Source organism: Paramisgurnus dabryanus, chromosome 6 (genome assembly GCF_030506205.2).
Source record: "Paramisgurnus dabryanus chromosome 6, PD_genome_1.1, whole genome shotgun sequence".
Lineage (NCBI taxonomy): Eukaryota > Metazoa > Chordata > Actinopteri > Cypriniformes > Cobitidae > Paramisgurnus > Paramisgurnus dabryanus.
The window spans coordinates 24,871,508-24,888,992 of record NC_133342.1 but is presented as its reverse complement, the minus strand read 5'-3'; the positions used below and the strand labels follow the sequence as shown (position 1 = coordinate 24,888,992).

The 17,485-nt window shown below is 36.8% G+C and overlaps 1 protein-coding gene across 4 annotated transcripts in view; it reads right to left on the bottom strand.

Moving 5' to 3' along the window:
- The window catches only part of mast3a (microtubule associated serine/threonine kinase 3a), a 29,928-nt gene that overhangs the window by 4,905 nt on the left and 7,538 nt on the right, over positions 1-17,485 (bottom strand). For 3 of the 4 annotated variants that reach the window (XM_065276305.2, XM_065276303.2, XM_065276302.2), the window contains 20 exons: positions 14,847-14,878; positions 13,238-13,314; positions 12,943-13,006; positions 11,657-11,732; positions 9,192-9,346; positions 8,701-8,776; positions 8,307-8,516; positions 5,209-5,310; positions 4,982-5,114; positions 4,832-4,896; positions 4,651-4,736; positions 4,089-4,297; positions 3,864-4,002; positions 3,651-3,783; positions 3,113-3,278; positions 2,853-2,954; positions 1,148-1,270; positions 955-1,058; positions 627-802; positions 67-191 (listed from right to left, as the gene is read on the bottom strand). In XM_065276305.2, coding sequence (XP_065132377.1) covers positions 67-191; positions 627-802; positions 955-1,058; positions 1,148-1,270; positions 2,853-2,954; positions 3,113-3,278; positions 3,651-3,783; positions 3,864-4,002; positions 4,089-4,297; positions 4,651-4,736; positions 4,832-4,896; positions 4,982-5,114; positions 5,209-5,310; positions 8,307-8,516; positions 8,701-8,776; positions 9,192-9,346; positions 11,657-11,732; positions 12,943-13,006; positions 13,238-13,314; positions 14,847-14,878 — 2,353 coding nt within the window. Of the gene's footprint in view, positions 1-66; positions 192-626; positions 803-954; positions 1,059-1,147; positions 1,271-2,852; positions 2,955-3,112; positions 3,279-3,650; positions 3,784-3,863; positions 4,003-4,088; positions 4,298-4,650; positions 4,737-4,831; positions 4,897-4,981; positions 5,115-5,208; positions 5,311-8,306; positions 8,517-8,700; positions 8,777-9,191; positions 9,347-11,656; positions 11,733-12,942; positions 13,007-13,237; positions 13,315-14,024; positions 14,517-14,846; positions 14,879-17,485 lie in introns of those variants that run through there. The other variant, XM_065276304.1, reaches the window with a different exon arrangement.

The window sequence follows — 17,485 nt, the reverse complement described above, 5'->3', positions numbered from 1 at the left end:
AAGTTTAAAAAGATTTCTTTTAAAAGTTTAAAAAGATTTCTTTTAAAAGTTTAAAAGATTTCTGACCTTCATCCTCAGGAAAGGCAAAGAGTGGCATGGCATCAAGGCTCTGAGTGCTGTTCAAAATTAGAGGACTAGCGCCCCTCTCAGGCTGGGATGAACTGGATGATGCTCTAGGCCTTGGGCTAGGGCTGAGTAACAAGAGATACAAAGCAAACTTTGATTTAAAAAAGTTAAAGAGAACTAAAAGTATTTTTTTGTATTTAGTTAAGTAAAACATTAGGAATATTCCATAATATATATTAATGTTGCTAAACGTCTCACTCAAGTTACATTATCTACTTAAAATGTTACAAAAATGTCATAAAATTTTACTTTTTTTTATAATTTAGGGCATCTTAATTTCTTTCAAAATATTGCAAATGGAAGGTCATGTTGAGCACACTGCATTATGGGATATTACATATATTTCTTGTAGCCCCTACATATTTTAAAATGTAGAAACATTTAGGAAATCTATACATGCAAAAAAATCTGCATTTGCTACACATACTATATACTCCAAAAATAGTACTACTAGTAAGTTACAGTATGCCATCCAGACACAACCCTGTTTTTTTATTTACCTGCCCCTGTGGCCGTCCTGCTTCCTTTCACTGTTTGCCCTCTGTCTGGGGGAGTCTCCTGGAGAGAGCAATGAATGACCATCCCATCTGTCATCCTTCTCTTCACTGCAGCTTCGCTCAGAAGACGACAAGCTCAAGTTGGATGGAGAAGCCAGCTGCTCTGAGCTACTGTAAACCTGATTCACATTACAAAACCAAGTTAAAACCTGACCCTTCATGTGATAAATTGATAGTCTGCTTAATTACAAAATGCAAAAACTGGTTTAACCCATCAACTGATTGAAAGGCGTCACCACAAGATAACATTATGCACATTCAGCTGTTTCACCTTGCTGAAGCGGTGCGAGCAGGAAGAGAACTTGATCTCCTGATAAGAGTCATCATCGTTTGTCTCATCGTCTTCTTCAGAGTGATTGTAGCGATCAGAACGCGCTGGGAACAGCAAAGGAAAAGAAGGTTTGGTTACATCTGCATTATTTATCTGATTTAGAGATCCTCATTAGAACAAGGGAGCCACCTACTGTCAAAGTAACTCGTGTCGTCTTCGGTTTCGAGCTGTGGAATGAACTCTGCTTTCTGCCTCAAGAGTCCGCTCCAGTCCAGACCATGAAAGAAGTGGTGATGTTTGACTTCTGCTGTTCCACCTGCATGTTATATTATACAATTTAGTGGTCTTTGCACAAAAACAATTCTACTAAAACTGAAACAAATTTCCTTTGCAAGTTTTGCACACCACAACATTGTCAAAACGATCCCAATTCACACAGGTATGCAAAAAACAACCAAAAATGCTGTATAACGTGTGCCAGTCCAGAAATTGGCAATGTGTCTTTATATAGAAACACTACACACCTGTGCAGATAAGCACAAACGATCACAACGGCGGTAAATACCAACAATCATGATGGCAAAAGCATCAAGCAGTTTTGTTTGGACGGACGATAAAATACGTTTATTTCTACAAGTGAACCTGGACTACAAAGCGTTTTGTGAGATGCATAAACTTGGTTTCTTGAGTATTACAAACATACAATTTAATTATATTATTTTTTTATATTTAAATTATTTTTAAATTAAAATTATTTATTTAAAAATTTAAATTATATTTTTATATTTTTTATATTACATTACATTATATATGGGCACCATGTTGGAGACCACTGCTGTAGACAGTACAAGTCACATGCTAGTTTTTACAGGTTAGCATTTTTGTTGTTTACACGAAACTGATAATAGTATTTTTATAAAAGTTCGCAATTTCAGCGTTGTTGAAAAAACCCATAGAAAATTTCAGTTTTTGTTGAAAACGTTGTTGTATAAACAGCCCCTAAATTAAAAACCATAATGGTGGATATCTACAGTACTGTGTAAAAGTCTTACTGTAGGTTTACACTAGACGCGAGTTCAACAATTTGCATGTGTAGATTACATACAAAGTAAATGCAAAGACGCGATATGGGCGGCGCGTTTACTACGAAAACACGTGCTATTCGCCTTAAACGCGTCTTCGCCCAAGTTGAAAATATTCAACTGGAGCAAAAAATTTGCATGACACGAGGTTAAATACCGCGAGTAATCACACCCCGCGTTTGGTGTGTACGTAGCATTAGGCCACCATGCCAGAATTAGATATGTTGTTTTTGCAATGTTATAGTGATTTTATGGTCTGACTAGTTGCTAAACTGATCTCTTGAACAAATGCCTCGTCAAAAATAACAAATGTTTTCCAAGGTTATCTATGTGTTGTTGTTTTTTGCTTGTTATATAAATAAACTACGGTTAAAGAACTTTGTTGTTATTTATTTTTAGCAGAGTTTACCAGAAGTTACGTGCAGACCACGACAGCCACTTGTTTATGTTGTTATTGCTGAAATCGTCTATAATTGTTTCTCAGTCTCTTTAATAGAATACATCCAGAAAATAAAGGAAATGTGTATATAGTATTAAAAACTGTATAAAAATTTTTTTAGGGTAAACTCCCCTTCCACTTGAGCAATAGCAGGAAACTGCAGGATCTCTTAATCCTAAAATAAAATTAAATCCTAATTCTGCTAAAAACTGCTCAAGATGTGTTTTTTGGACATATTTCCTGTATTTTCTGTTTGTATCTCAATAAAATAAATTGAAAAATAAATATGGATGGAGTCTGCTGTTGGTGGCATAAGACTTTGCACAGTACTGTACATCACAGATTTTGCCAAAAATATGCCTCATGCAAACACGCACCAGTGCCCAAGCGCTCCAAGGGGCTTTGTCTCAACAGTTTTATTATAAGGTCTTGAGAGTCAGCAGGCAGTGCATCATCACCCTCTGGCCACTCGATTTCATCTGTGAAGCGAGATGAATTTACACGAATAAGAAAGTAAATTTTTACATTTTCTGAAGAACCACTAAGGGGTCTCCCCATGATAGTGATGCGTTAGCAAGCACCATTAACAAATTCATATTTTGAATAGAAAATGAGAGCAAATAAGTTTAATTCTTACCACTGACCACCTGGCCAAAGAGCTCTTCAGGTGTGTCTCCAAAGAAAGGGACGCAGCCCACTAAAAACTCATACAGTATAATGCCCATGGCCCACCAGTCCACAGGTTTTCCATAACTTTGCCTCAAGATCACCTCTGGTGCAATGTATTCTGGAGTGCCACAGACCTGTGAGACAACATAAGACACTTCTTAAAGATACAGTTCACTCACAACGGAAAATACAGTCATCGTTTACTCACCATCCTGTCAGTTCAACTTCTGTAAACCACAGAGGTTTATAAAGTATCATAATATAATCCCAATCTTATAAATCAATTCAAACTTGCCACATGAAGAGCCGGAGATATTGTCAGTAAGTGAAGTTTTATTTTACATGAGAGCAAGTAAGATTTGATGTCTGTTTGGACGTTTTGCCTAACATCTTTGTTTCATATGAAACAATACTGTAGAAAACAACAGGCCTGTGAGTAAATGATGACAGTTTTCATTATTGCCAAACCACTTCAAAACAACCTACATTTTTGCATGAAGACTGACCTGTTTATCAAAGAACTCTCTTGTGTCTTTCTCCATGTGTTCTTCATACATGTTTGTGGTCATATTCATTAAACCAATTTTAGACAGACCAAAGTCAGTCAGTTTAATATGGCCCATTGATGTGATGAGTAAGCTAAAAGAAAAAAAATATATCACACCATGAATGCATTATATCTACAGGATATGAAGCTTTTGTTATCAGGTAGCTCTTACTTGTCAGGTTTAAGATCTCTGTGCACTATGCCATAATTATGAAGATACTCTAGCGCTAAAACGGTCTCTGCAAAGTACATTCTGGTCATGTCCACAGGCAATGGACCCATGTTCTTTAGCAAATTTGCGCAGTCTCCACCTGCAAAACATTTAAATCCGTTATGCAAACATTATAAATACAGGGGTTTCATTAAAACACATCCACAATAGAAATTCCTGACTTACCCTCCACATACTCCATGACCATGCAGAGGTGTCGCCGTGTCTCAAACGAGCAGAACATGCTCACAACAAAAGGGTTCTCTGCAAACGTCAAGATGTCTCGCTCCACAAACACCTGCTGGATCTGGTTCCTCAGAATCAAGTTCTGCCGGTTGATCTTCTTCATGGCAAAACGCTGCCGTGTCTCGCGATGCCGCACCAGGTATACGGCCCTGTGTGTCAACTCTTGAATTAGGATCAAAGCTGAGTGGTAATATGAGTCAACCAGTGACCAGTTGGTTATCAGTTAGTTTCCCCTCAGGAGTTTACATCAAACATCAAGGTAACTAAATGCCACCAAAATCAAGCTGTTCAGAACACCCAACAACAGTCAATTAATAAAATATTGTTTTTTGCATATCTATAATATTAACTATGCACAATTATATGGTTAGTTGCATATAGCATTGTCTTTATCCAGTTGTCAACAATCCAGAACATATCTGCAAACCTTTTCTGAGAAACTACTGATCTAGATTCACCGGTTTATGAACATCCTTTAAAACGGCAACAAGTGTGAGCTCACCCATAAGCCCCGTTACTGATGAGTTTTATGGTCTCAAAATCCCTTTCCAGGGGTTTTCTTCGAGGCGTTGAGGTACCAGGGCGATTCTGAAACCAAAAAGTAAACCAAACTCACTTGTAAACAAACCAATTTAACACTTATGTCAATTTGATTATGTCAAGGCTTGGCTTTGTTTTGTTACCTCTGCAGCATCATCAATTTCTCTGCTAGTACTGCCCGAGTTGTTTTGCTCAAGTTGCACCATTTCTGTACTCAAAGAAAGGAGAGTATCAATCAATATAAAATCAAAACCTATGACGGTGAATGAAGAATCAAGAAAATGAGTTTTTACCCTCCAGGGGGTCTCGAGTGAGACCAAGTTGGCTGATGATGTATCTGGGGATATCCGTCTTGATGCCCTGATCAACTTTTGCATGACCCTCTGCAACTTCAAGCCGTTGATAAAACGCCTCAGGGTCAAATTCCTGTTAGAAAATACAAATACATGAATCGATTTGTTTGCATCATAAAATGGAAATAAATTAATTAAATAACATTTTTTTAATTCAACAGTCTTACCAGACATTCCAGAAGTCTTGCCGGCCTGGAAATAATGATGAGAATCTTCTTCACAAGTTTGGCGATAACAGACACTTCCTCACTCTCAGAGCGCTCATAGGCCTGAGGGAAAAAGCACATACCAATGCAAATAAACTTTACAAGGCCATCAACAAAACAACCTACATTTTTGCATGAAGTTTGGAGGACTGCACCTCAGACATAAGTCCCTTTCACACATACAGTCTTTACTGGTAATTTACTGGCAAATTGCAGTTAACAGATCATGTGTGAACAGAACCATTCCGGTAAATCAGTGCTCCCAATTTACCAGTAAGACAGGTTGTAAGATTACCAGTAATTTACCGGTAAGCGCTATGTGTGAACGAAAAATATAGGATTACCGGCATTTAGAACGGACGACGTCAGACCGCGCTGACAGCTTCGGGCCAATCATAATGTTTTAAAACAGATGACGCGTTTACCCCCAGACTGTTTACAGACGTTTCCACACCCATGCTGCTTAAAAGTCGAGCACAACTGAAGTTTACGTCCACATTTCTTCACCAAAGTTGTTTAAAACAGCTTACCAGCACATTTTTGTATTTACTGGTAAATTCATTCTGGTAAATTCATGGTAATTTACCAGTATTACTGTGTGAAAGAGGCTAAAATCAGTTCTCAGTAGTAAGTGAAAGAAATAAATGACCAAATCCATTGGGATGTGCATCAGAAGATGACAGAAAAAATAAATATTGTCAATAAATCAGGTCCATAAAAAATATTTCTTAAAAGCACAGCTTATACAAATATATATATATATATATATATATATATATATATATATATATATATTTTTTTTTATGCAATCTTTATGCACCAGATTACTAAATAACAGCCATTAACACGTCTGTTAAAATAGCCCTGGCATTAAAATGCGTTTTTATCAACCAGATCACACAAGTGGACGAGAGGCACACATTCACGTTCACACCCATCCCTGTCTACTTTCATCCGCTCTGCCCTGATTACTTTGAGGGGATGGTGTATGGGCGAGTCCCTCTACTTTCATTAAAACACAATGGTTGCATCTCGCCCAAATATTATCCTATCCTAACAACCATAAATCATTTAAAAGCTTATTTATTCAGCTTTCAGATTATGTATACATCTCAATTTAAAAAAATTGAACAGTTTTGTGGTCCAGGGTCACAAATGAAAGTTTTAATTTTTGTTTATTCCTTTGCGTTTAAAGCCTCAATCTGTCTGAAAACTGAAAAAAAGGAATTTGTTATAGCAAGACTTGTTTCCTCTTGCCTAATTTAATCAACTTTATTTGCCTTTCATGACTCCAGACACGAAGCAAAAGCTCCTCAGGGAGGCAAGACAAGACTCTAACTTGCTCTAACTAACCATGTTTCCCTTCATAAACTGGACATGACTGAATGTGCAATATTGCTGCACACGTTCTAACAAAACCTCATATGATAACAGTGGCTTGGTATGAGAAATGAAAGCTGCCAGTTTATTTTATAACAAAAACACGGGCACATCCTTTTATAGCTAGGAACTCCACAAATGAAAAGACCACAGCGTTGTGGTACAGCATATGCTGAATGTCATTTTCAGAAAGGAAAACCTCTTATTAGGAAAATAACTCCAACGTCGGACGTCTGTGTCTGCAGTCATGAGGCCTCTGTCGGTAAACAATCACTGCTCTGAGTCAGAGTTGCAATTGCCCATTTCAACAATTTAGACAATTTCAGGTCTGCCAAGGTAGATTTAGTAGCCATTATGCAAATTTGTGGATTTGGCCAATGTTGGGCATTACTGTTGTTCAGCATCTTGCACGAGTGCTGCTCTTTTTAAGGGGCTGTTAAACTTGGCATTAACATGCGTTTTCGTTAATCGGATCACAAGTGGACGAGAGAGACACACATTACGTTTACACCTGGTATTTAAATCCGTCTCTTTTGTCCACTTTCGACCGCTTCTGTCCTGAATGCTGTGAGGGGGTGGTCTGTGAGACGGTGGGCGAGTCTCTCTGCTGTCATTCAAACGCGAGCGGGAGTAATTATGAGTTTATATGGACGCAAACTTATATTATGTCGGAGTCCACTGCTTGTTTAGCAAGTAAACATGCTGCACAGAGTTTTGTACGTTTATATGTTGGAGCTTTCTCTGAATTTTCAGCGCAATTTAATGAAATAGGATCGCGCAACTTTCACGCTTTCAAAACGAAACTACGGAGAACACCCGCAGTAGTTTTATCAATGAAAGACTAAAAAATAGCGCTATTCACCGTATGTTCACGCCAGAAGTCAAAAAAGGACGTAAAATTTGTGTTTAATACCTCAGATTAGATAAATGGGCGGAGAGAAGGCGGTCGCGTTTGGCTGTTCGAACACATTCAACCACATTGCGTTCCGCAACTCCAAAGCGATCCGATCGAAAGTGGTTTCGACTACCTCTGGATGTGGTTGAAAGTGGTCGAACGTGGACTCGTTCAAAACGTTTTGAACACCGTTTACACCTGGCATTAACATCGTCCACTTGTGATCCGATCGACGAAAACGCATGTTAATGCCAAGTGTAAACAGCCTCTTAGATGCAAGTAGACATAGTTCAACTTTAAAACCATGTCTCAAAACTCTTCTGTTCTCCAACATCTAACATACAGCAAGCTAGTACCCAATTTGCTCAGATGGCAGGAAACTCAAATAGTAACAAAACCATTCATAAGGGCTGGTTATTATCCCAAAATGAATCCTGATAGGGTGATCAGGACTTTGAAACAAAACGGAGGGGTCCTGTTTTGTATTGATATTGTTATCCAGCTTATTAAATGCCACACAAGTAAATATATGTACAGTAAATATTAATTAAAACTAATGAAATTGAATAATTATGTCTTCTTGTTTTTTGAAAAATCAAACTGCATGCCAAATGACTCATTGTACCCTGATGCGGTTGTGTTATTCAGGCAGCTGCTATCTGGGAACAACAAACCTCGTAACGTCATTACTGGCCAATCAGAATCAAGCATTCCAGGGTGCCATGTTATTAGAATAAATAAATAAACATTATTACTTTAACTTCGGTGTAACATGGGTTTTTACCTCATGGAGCAGATTTTCAATTTTTTCCTGGAGTTCTATGAAGTAACGAGACGTGATGAGACCTTTCGTACATTTCTCCAGACAGTCTCGGACAATCTCGACCAGCTGGTGCTGAATAAAGCCCAGCACTCCATCAGCAAGAGGAGGAGCATTGTCTGGGGAGAAGTCTTCGATTACAGCCAGCAACCGCCCCTCCATCTGAGCCGTGGCCTGTAGTGATGAAACGCTGTGAGACTGCGTAGGTGACTGTCATTTGTTATGTCTGGATCAACAAGGCACTCAATTTTCCCACAGCTTTAATTTTAACAAAGTAAACAACATGTGATGACATTGCACACAGTGCGGTTCACGTCCCTGATGATGAAAAGCGCATTTTAATGTTAAAGCTCAGTACCTTTGGAAAGCGCTCTTTGTAGACATGATTCATCATCACAATCTCATTATCAAAGGACCCGCATGTTCGCCCAGGGCTACAAATTAAAACAAGAACATAATTCAGATTAATGAATAACAATAACATCAGGTGGATGACAATTTGGGTAATATGGTATTGGCAAGATCAACATATAATGCAGGCATTGCGTCTGGTTTATCTTGGAGAAATATTTACTAAAGTAGTAGCCTGCTATTCGTAGTTGGGTAACATTGTTCAGGTTTTGCCAGAGCAATAAATTAAATATACAAAATGTGAACAATAAGTCGTAGCTTAAAGGTGCAATGTGTAATTTATTAATGGTAAAAAAAATCATGCACACTTATGCAAACAACAACTATAAATAAGACATTTCTAGACTGATTTAGGCAAGCGTTATAACTTTGTTTCTGTGATGTTATCAAAAGTCTTAGACTCTTGTCAGATAATCTTTGATTTCAACAAGCAGAGACCTAAGACTCCTTGAGCGAGGACGGAAAGGAGAGGGCTGTCCATCCTCGTCTGTCACACTCTCTGAGCTCCTAAAATGTTTGAAGAGGCGATGAAGGTCATCTGGGGTGGGCTGGGAGGGCAGCTGGTGCAACAGCTCCTGCGAGGAGGATGAAGACTAGAAAGAGAGAATGAGAGAAAACTGAAATGCCTAATAATACACATTTGTATAAATGTAATATATACTTATATACTACATACATACATTAATATACTACACTATAACACATAGCTAGCATCCGTACACTTAAAAATGTGCTTGTGACGTACTATCGGACAGGCCATTTTCCATTCTAGTTAGTGGTATAGATGGTAATTTAAGGCCAAGCATAAACTCAAATCTCTGGAAGAATGAGCAGAAGAGCACATGACAGCAGCAGTGCTTGAGGAAAGCAAAGAAACTTTACAGCTTCCCGCTGAATAAAGTGTTCACTGACACTAGCTCAATGGGACATTGTTAAACAGGGCTGACCTCATCGCATGAGCCATGAATAGCCATAAAATATTTCAAAACAAAGAAAGGCTCATTCTCTTCAATTCCCTGAAAATAAATCAATTAATTGAATTGTTCCCAAAATCCTCTACTACTGAGAGTAACCCAGGATTACCACATCATTAAATCAACATTATTAAATCTATATTTTAATAAGAAGTACTGTAAAACATGAATATTGCAGAAGACCACGGTTTCTAAAAGTCAGGTGTACTCAGTTTTTTTCTGACTGGCTACTGTATAATTAGCTAGCATTGATGTTAAAGCGCTTTCCAAAACAAAAATAATTCATTTTAAACATAACACATTTGATATATGAATAGCTGAAACCGAATAATAAATTAAATTAGCAAAAAAGTGTAGGACTGCATAACAACTAATCGTTTGCAGAATAAAAGTTTTTGTTTACATCATATATGTTTGTATAATAATTATGTATATATAAACACACACACACACATGCATGTATAATTTTAAGAAAACATTTGTATATATTAAGTATTTATATTAATATATAATGAAAATTTGATAAAAAATATCTAAAAGTATATACACATGTAAATATTTCAATAAATATATACACATGCATGTGTGTGTATTTATATACAGTTAGGGGTGTGCCGGTTTCAGAATTGGTGATGACGGTTATGACGTGAGTCAAATGTGACGGTTCATCACATAACCGTCTGTGGGGGGCGTTTTGCTCGTTTAAATGCTCGTGGATTGACGGGAAAGTGTCATTTTACCATAAAATCATGAATGTGATGCAAAGTGTGTTTTAAACAGTAATAACTTTGAACAATTTAACAGAAAGCAATGAAATATAAAAAAAAACACTGTTGCCAGAAGACTGCGCTGTCACTCTCTGCCCAGCATAAATTAATCCTCTATCTATCATCTATCTTAATAATCTTCAGAGAAACAGATTTGTGCATTGGGCTTTTTATGTCTGTAATTGTGTCTATATCTGTCATTACACGGACCAGAACAGCACGAAAACAATGTGGATTAAAAGCGTATTGAAGAGGTTTTGCTCATAAATGCGCAGGTAAAAGAAAGTAATATGAACTTGAGATTGTTATTAAACGCAGCCGGTGTAAAAGCACAATGGCCACGCGCAGCAAACGCTCTCCGCAGACGCGCTGCACAGTGCTCACCCGGCGTTTGAATAAACTAGACACTGATTAGCTACTTGCTCTACGTTTCTTTAAAATTAACAGCAAGACAACTAGCAGTGAATGTGCGTTCAAGAGAGTTAGTAGATTAGCATGGGAGGATTTGAACTTGAAAAGCGGAGTGTACTGACGCCTTTCCGCGATTAAAACAACATTCCTTCTCATGGTCATTCATGTTTATTTGATGCTATAAATTAACTAGAAGGAAGATATGATTGGAAAGGTGAGACTTTGTTTAATATGTTAAATCTCAAAAGTAACCGAAAAGTAACCTGGTCTGTCCTGTATGTCAGCGCGTTGTCAGTGTCTGCTCCGCTCTGTATTTTTCACTGCGTGAGAACGTGAGGGGGCGTGTAACACAGACTGTTAACAATTGTTTTAAATAGTATCTAAAAATTCTTTATGATAAAAAATGTTTTAAAAAATATTTTAATAACACGGTTTTGGCGGTTATAGAGTTCTAATGACGGTGTTCAACTATAACCGTCGGTCTCACGGTTATATAATGACCGTCACACCCCTATATACAGTACACATAATTATTATACACAATAAACAGACATATATGATGTAAACAAAAGCTTTTCTTCTGAAAACGATTAGTTGTTATGCAGCCCTAGTCAATGCAAATGACTTTGATACAAAATCTATGGCCAGTGTTCATAGCATTGCAAGTGGCATTATGAGGGAAGAATAAGGAAAACAAAGCTAGAGGAAAACAAAAGTGTCTTTTCATAATAAATGAGAGTGGCCCACTCACTGAAACCGCAGAACTGGGTGGATTGGTTCCATATCCAGACGAGACCGATGCCACAGACCATCTTCGTGTATCCGCTCTAAAGTAGGGCAGAGATATAGTATGACACTATGCTGTATATCCTGGTAAGGACTTTACATTTTCAGAAAAACAAAGTGCCAAAATCCCACACCAAAAACTTTATGGATATAAATCCCACTTTATAGGTTTAGTAAATGGCAAACAAACTGCAGCACATATTACAGACAATAAGAAACAAATATTGTATTAAAAATCCCTCATGCACCACACAGAAAACAATACAAAATCATGGCAGTTGGTAAAGCATCACAGAAGCCATGAAAATGAAGGAATGTGTTATAGCTTTGCAATTCTCAGCAGTGTAGTGTTGTGTGTTACAAGTGTAAGAGAACGCACAGACAGAAAGAACTTGTGAACACACTGTACTCTTTGCCTTTGAATTTGTTAACAGCCAAACCGCGTTTTTTGCTCTTGGTGTGAACAGAAAAACAGTAAAATCTTCTCATGTCGTGTCTGGTTAGGACATAATGCGCATAGAATTATTGATTATGCATACATTTTTTCAATTAGATTTTATTATAGTATTACATTCATATGTATATAAACTCACTTCGCACCCTCTATAATCATTCTAATCCTGAACTCTCTACCCAGAACCAAATAAAATACTTAGTTTGGGCCATAAGATGACAAAAACATCCAAACACTGTCCTATCAGTTCAATGAGTGTGAGCAAGCATTAATAAAAGCAGATTAAGCCTAGGGACATAATCTTGGAAGCATATAGTAATAAGGCTGCATGCTGACTTTACAATAATTGCTGTGACAAATGCCAAGCTTTCCATCACCAGTACAGCCTTGGGGCGACTGCAGCAAACACAGAATCGTATTGGCCAGACAGTAAAGGTTTTACATTTACATTCATGTAGATCAAAGTATGGTCAATTTTTTACGCGTGGGTTAGTGTACAGCGTGTGACACAATTTTCTGTAGGCCACAAAAGGTTTTGCAAATAGTCGCAATGCAACTAACGCAAGCACACAAGTATGAGTCAAATAAACTATGCTTTGCAAAGCTGTGCTTCGACTGTGCGTGAAGGCTTGTGTATGCGCAAAACATTTTTTAATCTGTATGTTTGAATCAAACCTGCAAGCTTTGTGTTGTTAGCGCAATGCTTTACCGAGGGAGCTAAAGGAAAAGTTTGATACTGACATTATGATGGCAAGATGTATACGAAAACACCGCGCATGACGTGCATGTACTCTTACCTCCGAATGAAATTAACAGAGGGACTGCTAGAGACATTTCTTGGACTATCCAGTGGACTGGTGCCTGTAGAAAACATATTTGCAATGGTAAACGTGGACATAAAGGTTGGTTGGTTGATTTGCAGTGTTAACGGATGCCAAAGCAATTATGCACTGACTGGTGTTTACAAAGTAAAATTGCTGGTATTTAAACACTGGGCAAGACTCTGTGAACATATTGTGCTTGACTTTGTTTATCATCAATCACACATCTGTCTTTTTCTTAATAAAGGAGGAGAAGTAGTAATTTAGCTACCAGTTTGTAAGGGAAGAGGTGAGAGAGGTCTTGATAGAGTAGGAGAAGGAGCCAGACTCTTCCTTTTGTTCCGGTTACTGTGGAAAGAAAACGCATGATCATACTTCAGAAAATACTTCACCCCCCATTTAGGGATGCTCAGTCATTAACCTTATTCCAGGAACACAACCTAACAATTCAGGTTTACAAACACACTACCAGAGAGTTTACTAGTTTTTTAAAGATATAATTCAGGGTATTATTCTGTCAACACTGTATCCCAAGTTCCTGTGATCAATCTGGTGTAAATATAACAATGCAATCTGTTGCATAGTCGCCACAGTCCGTTTCTTTACAATGCATGTTTGGCAACGCCAAAAACATTACTTTACAAACATTGGCTATAACATTTACCACAGATTACAAATACATTTGAGCTATTCTTTAAACACAAATGTAACAATAAAACGACGTTTAAACAGTAAGTGAAACACGGGCCGCCAATACGGGACAATGAATAGCAGACGCTTACAGGCTTGCATGGGCCACGTTTACTCTCGGAAACAAAAACGGGCTGGGTGGAAAAACAGCGTGTACGCAGTCGACTACCGGTTAGAAAATGTTAAGAAGCAATTATTTGTAGAAGCAATAATTAATTGCTTAATATATCTATTTATAAATAAAACAAGCGCATTTATCTCTAGGTTTTCTCCCAAGTTGGACCAAGTTTGTAAATTCCGGAGCAACCTCGAAGCATAACAAATGAGACATCAAAATATATAGTGTTAAATGTAAAACTTTTCTTTACCCCTTGGGTCGTTTTACTAAGCCTCCCGACACGAACTGACTTTTGTAACTCGGGCACACAGTCCAGTAATTCCGATCAGACATGATGTCGGTGCGCTCGTCCTCTTATGCCCGCAGTCAACAAATCCTCACCGATGATAAAACGCAACATTGTAACGAGAAAAGGAAGCGATGTCTAATGCGATTCCCAAACAAACTCCATGTCGACACAGACTCCATTGCAAAACGCACTGGGGAATGAACAGAAAGCGCGTTAAGTTAAACGGCGCCGATGCCATCACCGCGTTATTTTTTCATAAGTGACACATTAGCACGTTGCCTTGGAAAATGGCATCGTCTCGTGCTACCCAAGCCCTGTCATGGTCAAAGATGATCAGATACTCGAGTGGCAGGTTAAAGATGTATAAATACACAGAATACGATCCACAAGGCAACAATGAAGGAAAATCGGGTGTGTGGAGTAGAGGAAGTTGTCATAGCCTAACTGAAGAAGGGTCACAGTGGGGTGTGAACGTCACTGTGGAGGGCACACTAAACCCGCCCCCTTAACGCAGGCTACATATGTCCCATACTGAACCGTTTTCAATGCGGTAAAATAATATATACTTTAAAAATTCTGACTTTTAGATGCATGTTTTGTACAAAGATTTCGGAGTCATAATTTTAAGTTAAATATTATATGCAAACTATATTTACATTTTAATTTGACGTAGGCCTACTTTGGAAGTGCAGTGCATAGAAACTTAAATAAAACCTAAATATTACAATAAAAATGTGAGGTTGACAATGTTTAAAATTGAATTAAATAAAAAAATCTACTTACATATTTCCTCTCCGTGGAAGGCTCAGTTCCTTCTGGAAAAGTAATGAAGACTATAAGTTAGTTTGACAAGTGGAGTCATGTTTAACTGAGAAGATACTGCAAAAAGTCTGGGCTATTTATTTGAGCAAATTATCTCCAAAATAGGATATTACCCAATACTCTATTTAATAAAATTATAAAAGATGAGGAAGACCTTAAAAATCATGAGACTCATAAGTGAATTATTCCATGGTAAGAAAAGTCACATTGAATCTTAATGACTTCACAGAAAATCTTTGTGTCTGTGCTTTTGAATTTACATTCATCTGTCATGCATTTAATGAGAGTTTCAAATCAAATATAAAAAAAGAGTCAAAAGTAAGAAAAATGAATACTTGTTGCGTATATGACAAATCTTGCAAGCATTTATGTTTTTCAGCCTTTTCTATGAGAGCACACAGAAAGGTAACTTGAAAACAGAGTGAACTGTGCTTTTGGTCTTTTTCCTCTCACTGTTATAAGTCTCCCTCAGATTTATAAAAAGTTTTGTTGTTTTTTGGTAATATACTGGACAAAGAGTGTTTTGAAAGCATAAAGGTAAATTTCTTCATTATTTTTTATTTTTTGAGTGTGTGAGTCACCAAATTTAACCTCCTTATTATGAAACATGTCAGCAACTCTTAGTAACTGTTGTTTTCTTGCTGCTAGGTTTGAAAACATTTTTAACAACTAAGCTATATTGTACAATACTAATGAAATGAAAACAATGTTAATTCAATTATTTAAAATAATAACTGTAAATGCAATATCACCGGACATAATTTGACAATGCAAATTTTTCTAAAATATCTCTCCATATGTATTGATCCATAATACTTTACAAATTGATACTGACTGTAGACACACCTCTTTTATCTTTAAAACAGGTGTTGTTTTAGAATAGTGAAAACTTGTGATTTGGTATAAGCACTTCTTGTATTATTGCCTCCCTATGACAAATCGCTTAAATGTTTCCTTTTCTTTTTAAGTCGCTTTGAATAATAGCATTTACTAAATGCCTAAATGTAAATAGAAGTATGGTTAGACGACAAATAGATGGATAGATTTGTAGATGGCTACCGATGTACAAACAATATCCATATATGTCTGGTATATAGATAGAATAGTATTGAATTATTTATGTTCAAATTGAATTTTGTAGCTATTACAACAAACTTACTGTCTGGTACAATTAACCCCACCTATAGGTGAGTTGTAACATTTGCACTTCTGTCACTTTTCAGTATAATTGTACAGTAGGTTCTAGAAACAAACTTTAAGTGTTTATTTGTAGCATTCATATTACTTGTGTAAAAATATGATTAATTTGAAGTTAAAATTAATTGTATTTTTACACAAGCATGCAATATTATGCTTTATTAGTTAAATTTTTTAACTAAATTCTTAAACAATTTATCCAAAACCAAAATGTGCTGTGCCCCCTCTCCCATTTTCAATAGAAGAAAAGCTATGCATGATTGAAATGAGTAAACAATAAATGAATTGTTATTCTTTGTTGATCTATTAATTTTATTCATTTTTGGGAGGCAGAAATTGTCTGATATTCTTCAGCTCCATTACAATTATATCTCAGGCCAAAAGCAACAGCTTTCATTAAAACCATTCATGATGGAGGAGCAGAACCCATCTCGCTGCTGAGATCCAATGCTGAACCCTCAATTGACACTGCCTATACCCTTATGCTTTTGAATATAAATTTGCTAAGACTGAGATGTTTGTGTCTGTTCCTCTTGGTTTTCAAGGGGAAGCAGTATCTTAGGCGCTAAACCGGTTGCTGTGTGCCAAGGGGACTGTTAATGTAGTGCACTGTGTTGCTATGAATGCAGAAGTGTCTTGTAAATGCCCAACAACAAAGGTTTTCTTGTTTCTTCTTTAATCTAGTTTGTGCCCAATGTTTCCAGGGATGTATACACTATGGATGTATACACTATTCATAAACTTAGACGTTCATAACATATCTTCACACAGAGCTCAATTTAAAAATGCTGTTGAAAAAATAAAGCAAAATAAAAATAAACATTTGTGTATGTGCATGCGAATGTAGTTGCTGAAAAAAAAACAAGAGACATGTTTAATCTCAGAGTAACAGGTTAGACCTGACATGTGGACCCATACAGAAATGTAATATATGTCAATATATGTAAATTACATATATAATATCAGTGCCCATGTATGTCTGCTGCATATATGAAAGTATATGCAAAATTCATATATGTAAAATATATAGACATATATGAAAAATATATTTCAAAATATAGCAAAAATGGCCGTTTTCATGTAAGTGCCATATATTTTCCCATATATGGACATACATGTGAAATATACGTAAGACACATATATGTATACATGCATATATGTACTTATTTCCATTGTACATACTTTCACTTATATTAGGGATACAAATATGCTTCTTATATGATGCCACCATGTACTTTCACTTATATTAGGGATACAAATATGCTTCTTATATGATGCCACCATGTACTTTCACTTATATTAGGGATACAAATATGCTTCTAATATGATGACACCATGTACTTTCACTTATATTAGTGGCACAACTATGTTTTTTTATACAGCCTGCACATATATTTGTACTC